The following is a 14,895-nucleotide window of genomic DNA, read 5'->3' as shown; positions in this document are numbered from 1 at the left end:
TATCAACTTACCTGAACTGACTAATGTGATATATGTAGCCTCAGAAAGAAATAAAATTTGTTTTGCTGCATGATGATCTACAAGACACCCACACATTTTTGTGTTTAGTTGGTATTGCTACTTTCCAACAACGTTAATGTGCAAACATGAAGAGGTGCTGAACCTTGTAAGAATGTGGAAAGTATGTATCAGCCAATTCACTCTAACCCTGTGTGACCAGAAAAATGTTCAAAGGTGATGTGTTGCATAGTCTGGATGCACTCCTATGCAAGGTTTTGAATTCTCCAGCGAGTTCAAGGACAATTCTTCACTTACCTTCCAGTCTTCTGAGCACTTCTTTGTCACTCCCACTGTGTCATTCAACCTAACGACACCGCTAGTTTTCTTCAGATTTTTCATGCAACCTCGGAAAGCAGGTGTAGAAATGTTAAACCTGATTTGGAATACAAAAAAGGAAGAGATGTATTATGCCAGGGCTTTCTGAGAATCAGAGCTAAAACACTGCACTTTCTACTACATATTTTGTGGTTATCACTTCTCACAGGGTTCCTTCCTGTAGTTCTTTCACAGTGGGTGGATGTTGTGTGCTCTACTTATTTTATGATGCTGGGAAAACATGTTTCCTTTCCTTGTGATTCTCTATTACTTCTAGCTTAAAAAAAATGCAGACAATAATGTTGAAAGGTCACCTGAGAATGACCTGTAACCCAAAAAGTTTCAAAGATACACAATGTCTAGAATTACTCCCTCCTGACCTCAGAGTTATAGTAGTGCATGATAAAAAGGAAGTATAACTAATAAGTCATTTACTAGAGCCAGGAATGTTCTAGAAAAATTTTACTTTTTTTCATGTCCACTTTTCAGTTAGCTGCTGTAAACTTGTTACTTTGGGGTTCAATTCAATTATGAAAAATGTGGCAGGGAAGCAGACATGGCTCTCAACGGATGGAGCGTCCACCTACCACATGGGAGGTCCACAGTTCAAACCCAGGGCCTCCTTGACCCGTGTGGAGCTGGCCCGTGCGCAGTGCTGATGCGCGCAAGGAGTGCCGTGCCACGCAGGGATGTCCCCCGCATAGGGGAGTCCCATGCTCAAGGAGTGCGCCCTGCAAGGAGAGCCGCCCAGCGCAAAAGAAAGTGCAGCCTGCCCAACGATGGTGCCGCACACACGGAGAGCTGACACAGCAAGATGATGCAACAAAAAGAGACACAGATTCCCAGTCCCACTGACAAGAATAGAAGCAGACACAGAAGAACGCACAGCAAATGGACACAGAGAGCAGACAACTGGGGTGGGGTTGGGGGAGAGAAAAATAAATAAAAATAAATCTTAAAAAAAAAAAAATTGTGGCCTGGCATTTAACAAATGCTGAGCTGAAATAATGGAAAGCATAAGGACAGTGCAGGTGTTGCCTGGGTTCAAATGCTGGAGCCACCACCTCTTAGCCATGCTACCTGCTTGAAGCCAAGCCTAGTGCATGTTAGCCAGCACTCAGGAGGTGCTGGCCAGTGTTTCGGAAAGGCCAGATAGTGTGGCTTGGGAGCTGTGGGCTCTGGATCCAGACAGCTGGGGTTCAAATCCCATGCTGCTACATGAGGGCTGGATGACCTGGAGAAGGCTTCTTAACTTGTTGGTGCCTCTTTCCTCATTTATACAAGAGGGATATATTATCTCTGCCATGTGGTTGTTGGGAGTTTATTAGTTAATATGTATAATATACTCCAATGGAGCTTGTTTCAGGGGGAGGTCTCGGTGTAAAAGAAGGGGGCAGTGCCTAATCACATATTCTAAAGCAGCCCTGGCATTTGCCCTTGGACTTGACTTCTGGATCAGTCTGGAGCTGAATTCACTTACAGCGTTAACACACACAAAGTGACTGACGTCCAGGCAAATATTTGGGTTTCTTAAACAAATGATGTGCTAAGAAAAACCCAAAGCTGATTTCATTATAAATCCCTTAGGTAGCTCCCTTCTCTAAATGAAAAAGTGCCTGCATTCATTTTCATTCAACTCATTACAAATACTTGAGCTACATGGAATGTGCATAGCATTAAATTTCATTGAAAGAAAAAGGAAGAAATGAATCCTCACTGGCATTGCAGCACGAGCTTAATTATTTTATAAAGATGGCTTCTTTTTTTTTGCCTCAGAATAGAAGGAAAGATCATTTTAATTCCTGGAGGTTGGCTATTTATACATATTTTTAGATCCCTTCTCTCTTGGATTTCAACACATTTTAACCCAAATTAACATTCTCTGCTGTCCTTCCCATTAGAGAACAGGTTGAAGGAAGAGGAAGGTGGTAGAGAAGAGGGGGAAAGAGAGACGGCTAAGATACAGGGGCATCTGTTTTGTGCAAGTTACTGTTTGGCATCTTAATCCAGCACCACAATAACCTTTGGAGAGATATTTTCTTCTCTAACATTTATTGGGCGTTAGCATGTGCCAGGCACTGTGTAACCCCTGTATAAGTCACTCACAAGCCTTAAAACCATCCTAAGAAATGGAGTTACCATGCCCGTGGCCAGATGTAGGAACTGAGGCTTGGGGAGGTTAAGGGACTTGGCCAAGGTCATACAGGCAGTAGGTGGCAGAGCTGGGGTCTAACCCAGCTCAGGGTGACCTGAAGCCCTTGCCTTTTACACTTAGACAGTTTGTACGCCCTCAGCACCTGGAGGTGGCCGTGACTTCTTCCTACAGCAGAGAGGCTAAGGTGGGAAGTTTATTTCCACTCTCCCTTGGGGGTTGGGGGTCTTTTTGCTGGCTCATGTGAAGCCCAGAGGTTCCTGCTTACGCCAGGATACAGGGCCTGGTGTCCTGGACACACTTGCTATAGGAATGTGACTGTGTAGTGTAAGTTCCTGTGCTAATGGGTGCCTGCGTGCTTGGTGCCGCTGTTTTTATGAAAGGGAGGAAGCCTGGCTGGCTCCGTGCCTGCTGCAGGCAGATGTCAGAGAGCAGCCCTAAACTCAGTGTTGGGTACTTAGTGAATGTCCAGTAGACCCTGGATTCCTTATACTTTTCACACCATTTTCAGTTTTGTTTTGTAATTTCACTCTGATACATGGTGCAGGTCCTTGTGGGTTTGAGACCCTCTGGCGTTATGAGGGATGATTTGCTCTTCTCACAGGAAGCAGATGGGATTAACAGACTGAGATTTATGACTAGAATCTTTAACAAGTTATTCCAACATCTGGGTCCCCCTTCCCAGAGTGTACACTAAAGTGGGAGAGATCAAAGCCACTCTATGCCGAGGTTATGCCAGCTCTCTTTGTCCCACCCTTGGCTGTCTCCAAGGGCCTCCCATCTAGTCCGAGGTTTGAACAGTTCCCTGCATTAACAGAGATGCTGGCTGCCCCCACATGCTTGGCTCTGGGTTATGGGCACAGCTCCTCTGGGCCCACCCTGCCCCAGGGAGCCAAGTCAGAGGGGGTTTCAGGACTTCACCAGAGGAAGAAGCAGGGCCAGAAATATCTGAATATTCCTTAGCATTTTACTTAGGAGGGAGTAAGAGTGCAGTGAAATCTTTTTACTGGTCTCTATCTCCTGGACTTTCCAAGATCCTGTGATTTCTAAAAAAAAAATCAAAATGTAAACTTGCCCAGAAAAAGGAAGCAGTCCCTTGTTTGGAAGGTCCTAAGGCAGATCACTAGGAAAGTTCTGTATGTATATGCATACACATAGGCATGCATATGTGTATCTATAGCTGTAATTCTTTCACGGATAGAGATGAATAAAGGAAGGTCAAACACTGACTTAACCCGAGGGCACAGAGCTGTTTTGTGGCTGAGCCCAAACTAGAACCCACTCCTTCTGATTCTGCCCAGCTACCCTCTTGTAGTAAACCTTGCTTGACTGGCATCCACGCTGCTCTAGGTGGGTCTCCTGCTAACTTCACTCAAATGCAAACCACCAACCGGTGGCTTCCTTATTGCCTCTGCTTGCGAAGCCCTCTCTGCTCCGGGTGAGCCCACCTGCCTCGATCACCTCATGACCAGAGTGCCCAGCCTGGCTCACCCTCTTCTCCAGCCTGGCTTCACTCAGAGGTCCGGGGTATCATGTCCAACAGCTTCTGGGCCTCTCCACCTGCCCCTCTCAGGCTGCAGGCACTCAGCCAGCCTCAAGCTGAACTCTTCATCCTGCCGTTGGCTGATGTCCTCCTTCTGTCCAAGTGCTAACACCATAAACCAGGCAATATCTTTGACCACTTTTCTCCTTTCCATTCCAAACCCAGACAAGAATTCTGAACTGCCCATCTGGTGTCCTAAATGCCCTCTGAATCCTCTCCCTTTCTTCACCTCCCTGCCCTTTCCTAGGTCAGGCCCCTCTCCTCACTCACTCCTGTGAACTCAGTCATCTTCTAATCGCTCTCTCTGCGCCCCGTTTTCCCTTCATCTTTCCCTAGAGTGAGCTGCTGAAAGCCCAGTGTGATCACGCCCTTTCTGCTGACTCCTGAGCTCCTCTGAGGCCTGGCTCCTGCTCCCAGGCCAGCCCCGCGTCCTACCACAGCCCTGCTGCACAGCGCACTCCAGTTCTTTGGCCATTTCACACTCACTAGCTCTTGGCTTTACCTTTCTGACTGCTGGCATCTTTCAGGTCCTAGATAGCCCATGCTCCTGATGCCCTGGGCTGCGTTAGATTGCTGCCTCCCCTAGCTCCCTCAGTACCCGGAGCTTCACCTCACACAGTGCACATCACCCCCTTAGGGTGTGCCTTCCTCCAGCTCACTTTAGGCTCTGGGGAGGCGGGGGTCTGATATGCCCTGTCCTCGCTGTACTCCCAGCACCCGTCACACTGCCAGATGTGCACTCGGCCCTCAATGAATCCTGGTGTACTGAACAAAGATGGAACAATCTGCTGAAGTTACTAAATCGAGCTGAAATTACTTACTTTTACTACATTTAATTGAATAAAACAAGGTTATTGACTATTCGCATTTGAATTATCAGTATACATTGGCAAGGTCATTTCACCTCTTTGGCTCTCATTTTCTTTATCTGTAAAATGTAAAGACACTCACTCCCAAATGCTACTAATGTGCTGAGCTTTTCCACCTATATATTTGACTATGGGGACAATCCTGACCTGACAACATTAAAACACAGATGAGGGAAGCGGATGTGGCTCAAGCAGTTGGGCTCCCGTCTACCATATAGGAGGTCCAGGGTTCGATGCCCAGGGCCTCCTGGTGAAGGCAAGCTAGCCCATGTGGCGAGCTGGCCCACGCGGAGTGCTGGCCTGTGCACAGTGCTGGCCTGCACGGAGTACTACCCTGCGCAGGAGTGCTGCCCCACACAGGAGTGCTGGCCCATGTGGAGAACTGGTGCAGCAAAGATGACACAACAAAAAGAGACACAGAGGAAAGAGAATAAGAGACACAGGAGATCAGGGAGCTGAGGTGGCACAAGAGAATGATTGCCTCTCTCACTCCCAAAGGTCCCAGGATCAGTTCTCAGAGCCTCCTAATGAGAATACAAGCAGACACAGACGAACACACAGCAAATGGACACAGAGAGCAGACAATGAAAGTAGGGGGTAGAAATAAATTAATTAAAACAAAAACAGAAAAAACACAGACGAGTGCCTATGTACTAAGAGATAGGTCCAAAAGAATTCTTGGAGAGTTACCTTGTACATCACCTTATAAATCATACCTAGTACTCCTTCCAAGTGATTTATGTAGGATGAAGTGTTACCTAGTTCAGATCTCTTATCAGAGTAACTTAATCAAATATTCTGGAAGGCACTGTTATCTCAGTCATGAGGATGGACTAAGCCTTCCAGGGGTCTTTTGTCATCAGTCTGTCTAAAAGGTTTTTTTTTGGGGGGGGGGGGGGGAGGACATGAAAACATTTAACAAGATGTAAATGTTGGAAGGAAGATACCTTCCTGTAAAGGCCCCAGGCTCCATTCTTCTTGTTGGTGGCACTTGTCAACACCCACTGTATTCCCTGTGGTTTCTCTTCTTCCAAGACTGACAACTGGATGCCACACATTGCCCCCAGACTACCCCTTTCAAATGGCTAGTCCCATGACCCAAGATTTACAGCCCATTCTACTCTACTGGGTTACACTGTTAATACAGAAAAGTTTACTTCTTGTGTTTGTTTATCTCTGGAATTTAAAATGTAGATTTATCCAGAGCAATAGTAAGCACTAAGAGAGGCAATCTGCCCTGAAAAACAAATCCATACCCTCTTACCGTTCTCTGATTGATATTGGAATTCCTCCCAGATAATATGTGCTGAAATCAAATATTTCACCTTCAATTAAAATGTTGTGAGAATTCACATTTATCCACATTCGTTTTTGGGTTTTCCCAATTTTGATCAGAATCTGAAATAAATGAGAGATGAATCAGCAAGTGATAGGGAATTAAAGAATCCTCTTCACAGTGGTTCAGAGCTGTAATGTTTTACTTTTTTCCTTCAGCTTCATTTATACACAATAGTAGGAAGACTGAACAGTGGTACTTTCAGATAAAAATATGATATGGAAACATTTTAATAGAAATGTTTGCATTTAAAACTAATCATGCTTTACATATGCCACATATGCTATATAGTTCATGTGGAAATGTTCAAATTGTAAAAGGATGTGTCCCCGAGTTAATAACTATAAATTTATCTGGTAATATGGAGAAAGTTTTTTTTTTTTTCTTTTTGGGCACTGACTTCATTTTAAAAGATTAAGGACATTTAACAATTCAAGGATAATACATGGAGAGCATATACCGTATGATCTTTGCCATCGTTTATGATGCCTTTAATTCCTTTTTCTTTTGGTAGCTCTGAATTCAGTTTGTATCGTACCAGGAGGCTGCCATCTTCTATGTTTAGCGAGATGAAGTGATCCTGAAGCATGGAAACAAGGTGGGTGACCAGAAGTCCCACTGAAGAGCAGTGTTATCACTGAAGTGACAAACCGCTCTCAGTTTCAGCTGGCTCATTAGTTAAGAGGGATAATAATGCTGTAATATTTAACTCATGCGATAGCGACGATGGCTAAATACTATGTCATGTCAAATATCATCCACAGTGACTGGCACCCAAATATACACGACAAATGTTAGCTATTATCACTATCCTGCTTCAAAGGATTGATAAGAAGCACACAAAAATGGAAACCGGAAAGAGACAAACCATTAATATTATTTGAAAATGTGACTGCTCCCTTTTGGAGAGAGGTAGGGTCTTACTCAAATCCCAGGTATTTTCCAGCTTTCTGACTTCCTCCTCTGTCTCAGTCTCAATTGCTGGCTCAGCCTCTTCCATCTTCAATTTAAGATTGAGGGGAGGCTCAGGGGCCCCCCACAGGGCCTATTCTTCCCTCACTCTCCACACCCCTCTTTGCCTTGGCCATCTCAGCCACCCCCGGGGCTCGGCTCAGGTGTGCCGCTGAAGCCCGTGCACTCCGCTCCAGCACAGGCTCGTCTTTTCAGGCCAGGGCTCTACAGTAAATACGTCATTGTTGGGGCTCGTTATCGCAGATATAAAGCTTCTGATCCCCTCACCTCCCGTGGGCCAACATGTCTCCCCTCTCCCTGGCTCCTGTCTCTTTCTCTCCCTCGTGGAATCACTGATCACCTTACTGAGCAGGCCGCAAACCTAGGAGTCCTTACCGGTCCTTCCCTTTCTCCCATCCACTCAACTCTCGTCCAGGCTACCATCTCTTATTCCTTTCTCCTTTTCATCCCACCTCTTCCCCATCACAACTTCTTTCGTGCTATTGCAGAGCAACAACCCACGCTCTCCCAATGCCCACTTTGGCTCCTCTAAACCCGTTTTCCTCTTTGCAGCCAGCGGGGGCTTTTGAAAGGGCCAGGGTGTGCATGCTCTTTTCCTTGGCTCTTAGGGTAGGGTCTTCACTCCTCAGCTGATGCCGTGAGTCCCGGCCTTCCTCCTCGCCTTCGCTTCTCAGCACCCCCGGCTCTCCATGTTTCAGCCCTCGGGCCCCTCTCCAGTCCTCACGTGCTCCCTGCCCGTCCCTCCTCCTGGCCTTCCCCTAGCCTCTCCCTCTGCCTGGATCTCTTGCTGTCCTGATCCTTCAAATGCTGCCCTGCAGGAATCAGGTTAAGCCTCCATTTCTCAAGGGAGTTTTTAGGTTATACGTACTCATTTCACCCTGAACATTTCCTCTCTACCCTCAGTGGTGGTGAATTAACCAATTCGCGATATAACTTTGTTTACTATCCATCTTCCCCTCTAGAATATATGGTCCTCAAGGGCAGGGCCTGGGTCATTACTGCATCCTCATCATGGCATAAGACATATGCTTGAGTCCATTATTTCCTTAGTGGAAAGAGGAGCTGAGAATTTCTAACATAGGGCTAGACTGGCTTTGTTCTTACACCATCCCTAAAGACAGGAAAGCCTCTCCTTGGAGGCTAGGGTGATGATGGTCCTTATCTAAAAGGAAAAGCAGTCCTTATCTGGATCCTAATCCTGCCCTTGGTACCTGGATTTGAGTTCATCACATTCATAAAATAACAGCGTAGCATCCACAGGCTGAGAGTAATGAGCCATCCCACCTAACATTAGCATAGTTTCCTCTTATCTTGCTACCTCTGTGATTTATTCAGGTAAGTTTTCTTCTAATATAATTAGTATTTCTGGTACTTAGTATCTAAGAATGCCAATATGTAGTATAACATTTTGGAAAATAAGTGCTTTGCCCTGAGGAGGCTGTAGGTCTCCTCAGTTCTCTGTGTTCTTAGGTTGGACTGGGACCTTCCCAAACCCATCAGAAATGAGTCTGCCTGAGGATCTCCAGAAGGGTCCAGACCAATCCCAGAGAGGATAGTAGGAGCAGGTCTGTATTTCCATAGACATAAATATCTGGTAAAATCCTAAGCTCAGTATCAAATCCTATGATTCCAGGCCAGAGATCCCGTGGGGCTGATGCACGTATCTCCAGAAATACCACCTACGACAGTGACTACAGAAGCTCCTCTTCACAGGAGCCTTCAACTCAGGGCTGCTGTAGCTATAAAGGAGCCTGAGCAAACATCACATCAGCTTTCCATCTAACAGCAGGTAGCACTTGCAGACCAGTCCTGGACATTGCTGACCAAGGGGACTAAATAACAGCTGCTGGGAACCGCAGTTGTTTGAAAGTAGAGAAGCTTCAGTATCTTGGGAAGTCAAGGGTCAGGTTATAGACACAATCCCATAGCCTTGGTAAGAGCCAAACCAAAATGGAAGTAGCAGAAAGCCAGAGCCTCCAGCTGGTTGTGTTTAATAACCCCCAAATTGCTACACAGAACGGGCATATTTTTTAGTATTGGATGTCAGTTATTTATTACCTGGTTTTCTGCAAAGAACAGTAAACCTTTATCCACAGTGGTCTGAATTGTCTGTACAAAGGTTGGAAAGGGAGCATTCGGTTGAGTTGGAACTCGAGCATAACCTGTACCTTCAAAATAATTCTTGTCTGACTCTTCCTTTCTCCTGTCAACATCAATCATCACAGGTTAGTACAAGGAGCACCGTGTGCGTGTGCTTTTTAATACAACCGGCTGCGGTCTGGAAAATGGAGCAAAGCATTGTGCAATCTGGTTGTCACAATTTTGTTAAAGAAGAGGAAACAGCTTTAAGATGTTAAAACCCACCTATTTCTTATACTATGGGATGTGTTCTTATGCTGTGTGATAATCAAACACTAGCTCAAAACAGTAATATTCAAGAGTCCCTTTTGCAAATGTTTACTTTGGAAGATGTGACTTAGCAGCCAAATATCTTGAAATTTGAGACATTAACTTGAAAGACAATTTGATTCTGAGTGATAAATACTCAGTGGGTCTCAGAATATTCCAAATCCTTTTCATTATAGGAATGTCAATAGCTCAAGGCAGCAATTTCCAAATAGATTATGGTGGCAGAGTACCTAGAAAGTCATAGTGCACTTTGCGGAACACTAGTTTTTGAAATGTACAATAAATATATAATTTTGTGCCTAAATCAGGTATCATCTAATCTGAATATTTTGTGGTAAGAGACACCAAAAACCTGTCAAAAGAGACTTACTTTTTAAAACTCTAGAATGCTATTTATCAATCTAATATTTTATATGAATTAGGAAAGGGCTAATTATTAGATTATTAGATTTTAGAGTAGACCACCAGTGTTGCATGCCAATATAACTTAAAAACTATTGGCTCAAAGCAACCAGCAACACGGATAGCATCTTGCTCACCCATCCCTTTGTTATATGTGAAAGTTCTGCAAGTTACCAGATCACAATTGCGGGAGACTAGTTTCTAGGCTTTATTTACCTTCTACAAGGTTCCACTTCAGTTGTATTGAGATTGAAAGTTTTTCTGAAGTTGTACAAGCTCAGAACATTTTCATTGAGGTCATCTAATTCAATACAACCTCTGTAAGGAGGGAATTTTAATCTCCTGGGAAGCTATAAAGACAAAACAAAATATCTTCCACTAATTGAACAAAGGACAATGAGCAGGTTGACAAAGAAATAGCTTAAATTTATCACACTTTGGGCAATTTAGCATAGCAGTTAAGAATGTGGACTGTGCAGCCAGGGCCTCATAGAGCTGCATGACCTTGGTCCAATCATTAAACTTCTAAGTTTCCTCATCTGTAAAATGGGAATGATAATGACACTTATTTAAATTAATATACTTAAGTGTAAACAGTGAGGGGTACACAGGAAGTTCTCAATAAGTATTAGCTATTATTATCACTAGGTAAACTTTAAGGATATATAGTCAAATCCATTTTATAAATAATAATTAAAATAGAGGCATGAGTACATTATACCAAATTATGATTTTAAATATTTTCACTCAGTGAAATAACATTTCTACTTACTTTAAAATCAGGTGGGTAACCTCCAACATAAAACACAACATTTTCAGGATCCAAATTGAGAAGAGTGTTGCTATTTCCACTATCCATGTCATGGATCTGGGGTTCTTCTGGCTTACTGGATGTGGCTCCTTTGGTGTAATTAAGTCTTGCAAACTGATAAATTCTGTTTACGGAGAAATAATAGAATAAGATTATATTAAAAATGTCTGAAACTATTCAAGTTATCGAAGTCAAGATATTAAAAATGGGGCTCAGCAATGGGTGCGAATGGAAGAATTTGGTGTGTAGGTCTGGCTAAGAAAGAGCAACAGTCAATTGGACCTGTACCTCTGAAATTTCACCCGGTCCATCACGGCCTCCTGTGTTTCACTCTCGGTCAAGATCTGGTCCACCTGGAGTTCAGCCTCGTGGTCGCCCAGGTTGTAGACGCAGGTGAGCTGGCCGTCCACCACAGCCATGCCGACGTAGTCCCTGGAAGACTGAGGACAGAAAGCCATTGTAGAGCATTTCACACACTGAGTTCTCTCGACTTCTATCCCAAGAGCATGCACTTCATCTAACTAACAAGTTTTATGCAATAGGCCTATGGGTAGTCAAGGTAAATGACTTTCATGGAATAATACAGAATGCTGAATTAATAAGGTCCGAGAAGTTTTTGTTTGTGTTGCGCACTCATTTATTCACTTCCCTTTTTGTTTACACTACAAATATTTGCCAATCACCTACCATATAGGTGAACCAGATATGAACTCAGCCCTACATCAGATTTTAGCTGGGTAATAGAGATAAGCTATTTTTAGTTTTCTTTTTAAATTTTTATTTTCATAAGATATATACAACCTAAAATTTCCCCCTTTAACCACATTCAGATACATAATTCACTGGTGTTAACTACATTCGCAATGTTGTGCAACCATCACCATCAACCATTACCTCACTCTTCCATCACCCCCATAAGAAATTCTGTACCAATTAGGCTTTAGCTCCCCATTCTGTAGCCCTCCCCAAGTCCCTGGTAAAATGAATTCAAGTTTCTGACTCTATAAATTTGCTTATTCTAATTGATTGCTATCAGTGGGATCATACAATATTTTCCTTTTGTGTCTGGCTTATTTCACTCCACATGATGTCTTCAAGTTTCATCAAAACCTTGTTCCTTTTCATGGCTGCATAGTATTCCATTGTAGGTATATAATACATTTTGCTTATCCATTCACTCGTTGATGGGCACTTGGGTGGCTTCCATCTTATGGCAATTGTGAATAATGCCCCTGTGAACATCAGTGTGCAATTATCTGTTCAAGTCCCTGCTTTCAATTCTTTTGGGTATACACCTAAAAGTGGGATTGCTGGGTCATATGGTAATTCTATGCTTCACTTTCTGAGAATGCCAAACTGTTTTCCACAGCAGCTGCACCATTTACATTACCACCAACAATGGATGAGTGTTCTTGTTTCGCCATCTCTCTCCAACACTTGTTCTATTTCATTGTGCATGTTTTTTTTTGTTGTTGTTAGTGGCCATTCTAATGGGTACAAAGTGGAATTTTATTGTGGTTTTTATTTTCATTTCCCCGATGACTAATGATGTTGAAAATCTTTTCATGTGCTTTTTGACCATTTGGAGAAATGTCTATTCAAGTCTTTTGACCATTTTTTTGATTAGGTTGTTTGTCTTTTTGTTGAGCTGTAGGATTCCTTTATATATTCCAGAAATTAAGCCCTAATCAGATACGTGTTTTCAAATATTTTCTTCCATTCTGTAGGTAGTCTTTTCACTCTCTTGATGAAGTCCTTTGATAAACAAAAGTTTTTAATTTTGATGAGGTCTCTTTTGTTGCTTGTGCGGATAAGCCTTTTCTGTTTTCCCAGTACCAAGTATGTTCTGTTAGCACTTTATGCCCACCTCTGTTAAACACCCTATACCTGGTATTATCATGGCAGTTACATGTGTCTTTCTTCTATTTTAGAATGTGGGCCCTTTTAAGGTAGAAACAAATCTTTGTTTATCAGAAATACAGGTTGTGGCACAGAGTAAATATACCATATAAATTTGTTGAAAGAATAAATTATGTGCATTTTGCCATGATACAAGGCAAAAATCATGTCATAAGAAGGCTACTAATAAAGTACCAAAGCCTGGAAGCATGAAAGAGTAATTAACAATATTGTTTAGTTTAAGAATCTATAGGGAAGTGGATGTGGCTCAAGCAATTTAGCTCCCGCCTACCATCTGGGAGTTCCCAGGTTTGGTTCCTGGAACCTCCTGGAGAAGGCGAGCTGGTGAGACACACAGGCACGGTGAGCTGACGCAACAAGACCATTCAACAAAGAGACACGAAGAAAGACAATGAGAGACACAGCAAACCCAGGAGGGGCCTCCAGCGATTGAGCACCTCTCTCCTATATAGACGAACGGACAGAGAGCACAAACAATGAGCCAACAAGGTGGTGGGGGGGATAAATAAAATTAATCTTTTTTAAAAAACTAACAAAAAAAAGAATATATAAATGTAATATCCAGTAGTGAGAATGAACAATTTCCTAGTCAGATATAATTTTTGTGAACTGCATGTCGTTTCCCACAAACGTATCCTAAACTGGTCAGTGACTGCCTCTTGCTCCGACACTTCCATGGAAGAAATTGATTTAAAGTGATGAGCTGGAAAACCAACCATTCTCAATGCCTACAACTGTTGTGGCTTAATGAGTGTGGATTTATAGGAAGAAGGGCAGCCACGTTATTTAGGCGTTCGTTAGGCAGGGAAGCCTTCGCGTTGATGCACCGTCCCAAGGCAAGGGCCTGAGCTGGGCGGGCTGCGGAGGAGAACGGGCCACTCCTCTATGAGGAGGGGCGACAGCTCGTTTCTGAGAAGCCTTGACCTTGGTGCTGTGGGAGTCTGAGGTGACGATGCCCGTGACAGCCTCAGGATGCAGGAGCATCTGCCGCACACGTGCCGCAGGCCTGCGCTCCAGCCGGCCCCCGCGTGAGGTCGCGAGTGCCACCAAGGTAACAATCTGCAGTGGGTGGGCGGTGCCCTGTCCCGTGGGGCCATCCCAGCAGGGAGGCGGCTGGCACGGGAGGCTGTGGGGACAGGCGCAGTGACTATGGGAGCAGGTGCAGTGACTTCTTAGGGGAGATTTCCTTCTGCTGTGCCAATGGGAGAGTGAGAGAAAACACACATGGGGGGGAGGTAGTCTGTTTTAAAAATAAGAGAAATGTCAAAGAAATACTTACATCTTTATTTCCGAGATACATCACAAACATATTATCAGTCTCCCCATTTTCTCTTAATTCAGATCTTTGAAGGAACAAAGAAAGAGATGTGTATCCTTTTAAGTCTTCCAGGTCGTTTGGCAGGCGGACCTCAACTCCTGATTTCCCATTGAACCTCATGGGAACAGCAACCTGTGAGGAATCAGATAAACGGTGTCAAACATGCTCCTGGGAACAAATGGATGCTCTCAGAGAGGTAATTTGGGACTGTGTAACTATTCGTTTTAACTCTATGTCAGTCTTTTCCAAATATGCTATGCTAAGTGTGAAGGTCTCCTGGACCTGCAACTCAGGAAGCTGTTTCAAAGGTGGATAATAAAGCACCTATGTCGCTGCTGCTTAGTAGCCAGGGACCTTTCAGAAGCGCGTTGAAATTTCTGAGCTGGCGATAATTCCAACCCTGGAATGTTTTGTGCAAGTGAGTTAACATGTGGGGAAGCATGTGCCTGGAAGATAGCAGGCACGTGATACGCTGGAAATAGTTTCCTAAAATGAGCCTTTTTAAGGAACTGTTTGTCATAACGTATGACAAGGTAGGGTTGCATTTACAATCAGCCTCGGTCCTTAAAAATAAGGGCAGAAAGGCTTTCTAAAACAGTGCTTCTCAAACTCTCTGTGGTGAAGGACCATCTTTATTCCAACCCATGGGCTGCCGATACTTTTGTAAACTATAATAAAAGTTAAATTACTAGAAAAATGAAATAAGAAAAGTTTACAGAATACAACTCTGTGGAACACAGGCTTGGATGGTGAAGTGATTCAAATTGTAAGAAGTTTCTAAACATCTA

The 14,895-nt window shown here is 43.7% G+C and overlaps 1 protein-coding gene across 1 annotated transcript in view; it reads right to left on the bottom strand.

Annotated features, from left to right (window-relative positions):
* Positions 1-14,895, bottom strand: part of LAMA3 (laminin subunit alpha 3) — a 273,948-nt gene that overhangs the window by 29,043 nt on the left and 230,010 nt on the right. The window contains exons 56-63 of the mRNA XM_058277557.1: positions 14,069-14,239; positions 11,158-11,309; positions 10,831-10,993; positions 10,275-10,408; positions 9,306-9,450; positions 6,736-6,855; positions 6,204-6,337; positions 316-433 (exon numbers count right to left, since the gene is read on the bottom strand). Coding sequence (XP_058133540.1) covers positions 316-433; positions 6,204-6,337; positions 6,736-6,855; positions 9,306-9,450; positions 10,275-10,408; positions 10,831-10,993; positions 11,158-11,309; positions 14,069-14,239 — 1,137 coding nt within the window. The remainder of the gene's footprint in view (positions 1-315; positions 434-6,203; positions 6,338-6,735; positions 6,856-9,305; positions 9,451-10,274; positions 10,409-10,830; positions 10,994-11,157; positions 11,310-14,068; positions 14,240-14,895) is intronic.

This window comes from Dasypus novemcinctus, chromosome 16 (genome assembly GCF_030445035.2).
Source record: "Dasypus novemcinctus isolate mDasNov1 chromosome 16, mDasNov1.1.hap2, whole genome shotgun sequence".
In the NCBI taxonomy this organism is placed as follows: Eukaryota; Metazoa; Chordata; class Mammalia; order Cingulata; family Dasypodidae; genus Dasypus; species Dasypus novemcinctus.
The sequence above is the reverse complement of the archived record's forward strand: the minus strand, read 5'-3'. Positions and strand labels throughout refer to the sequence as shown.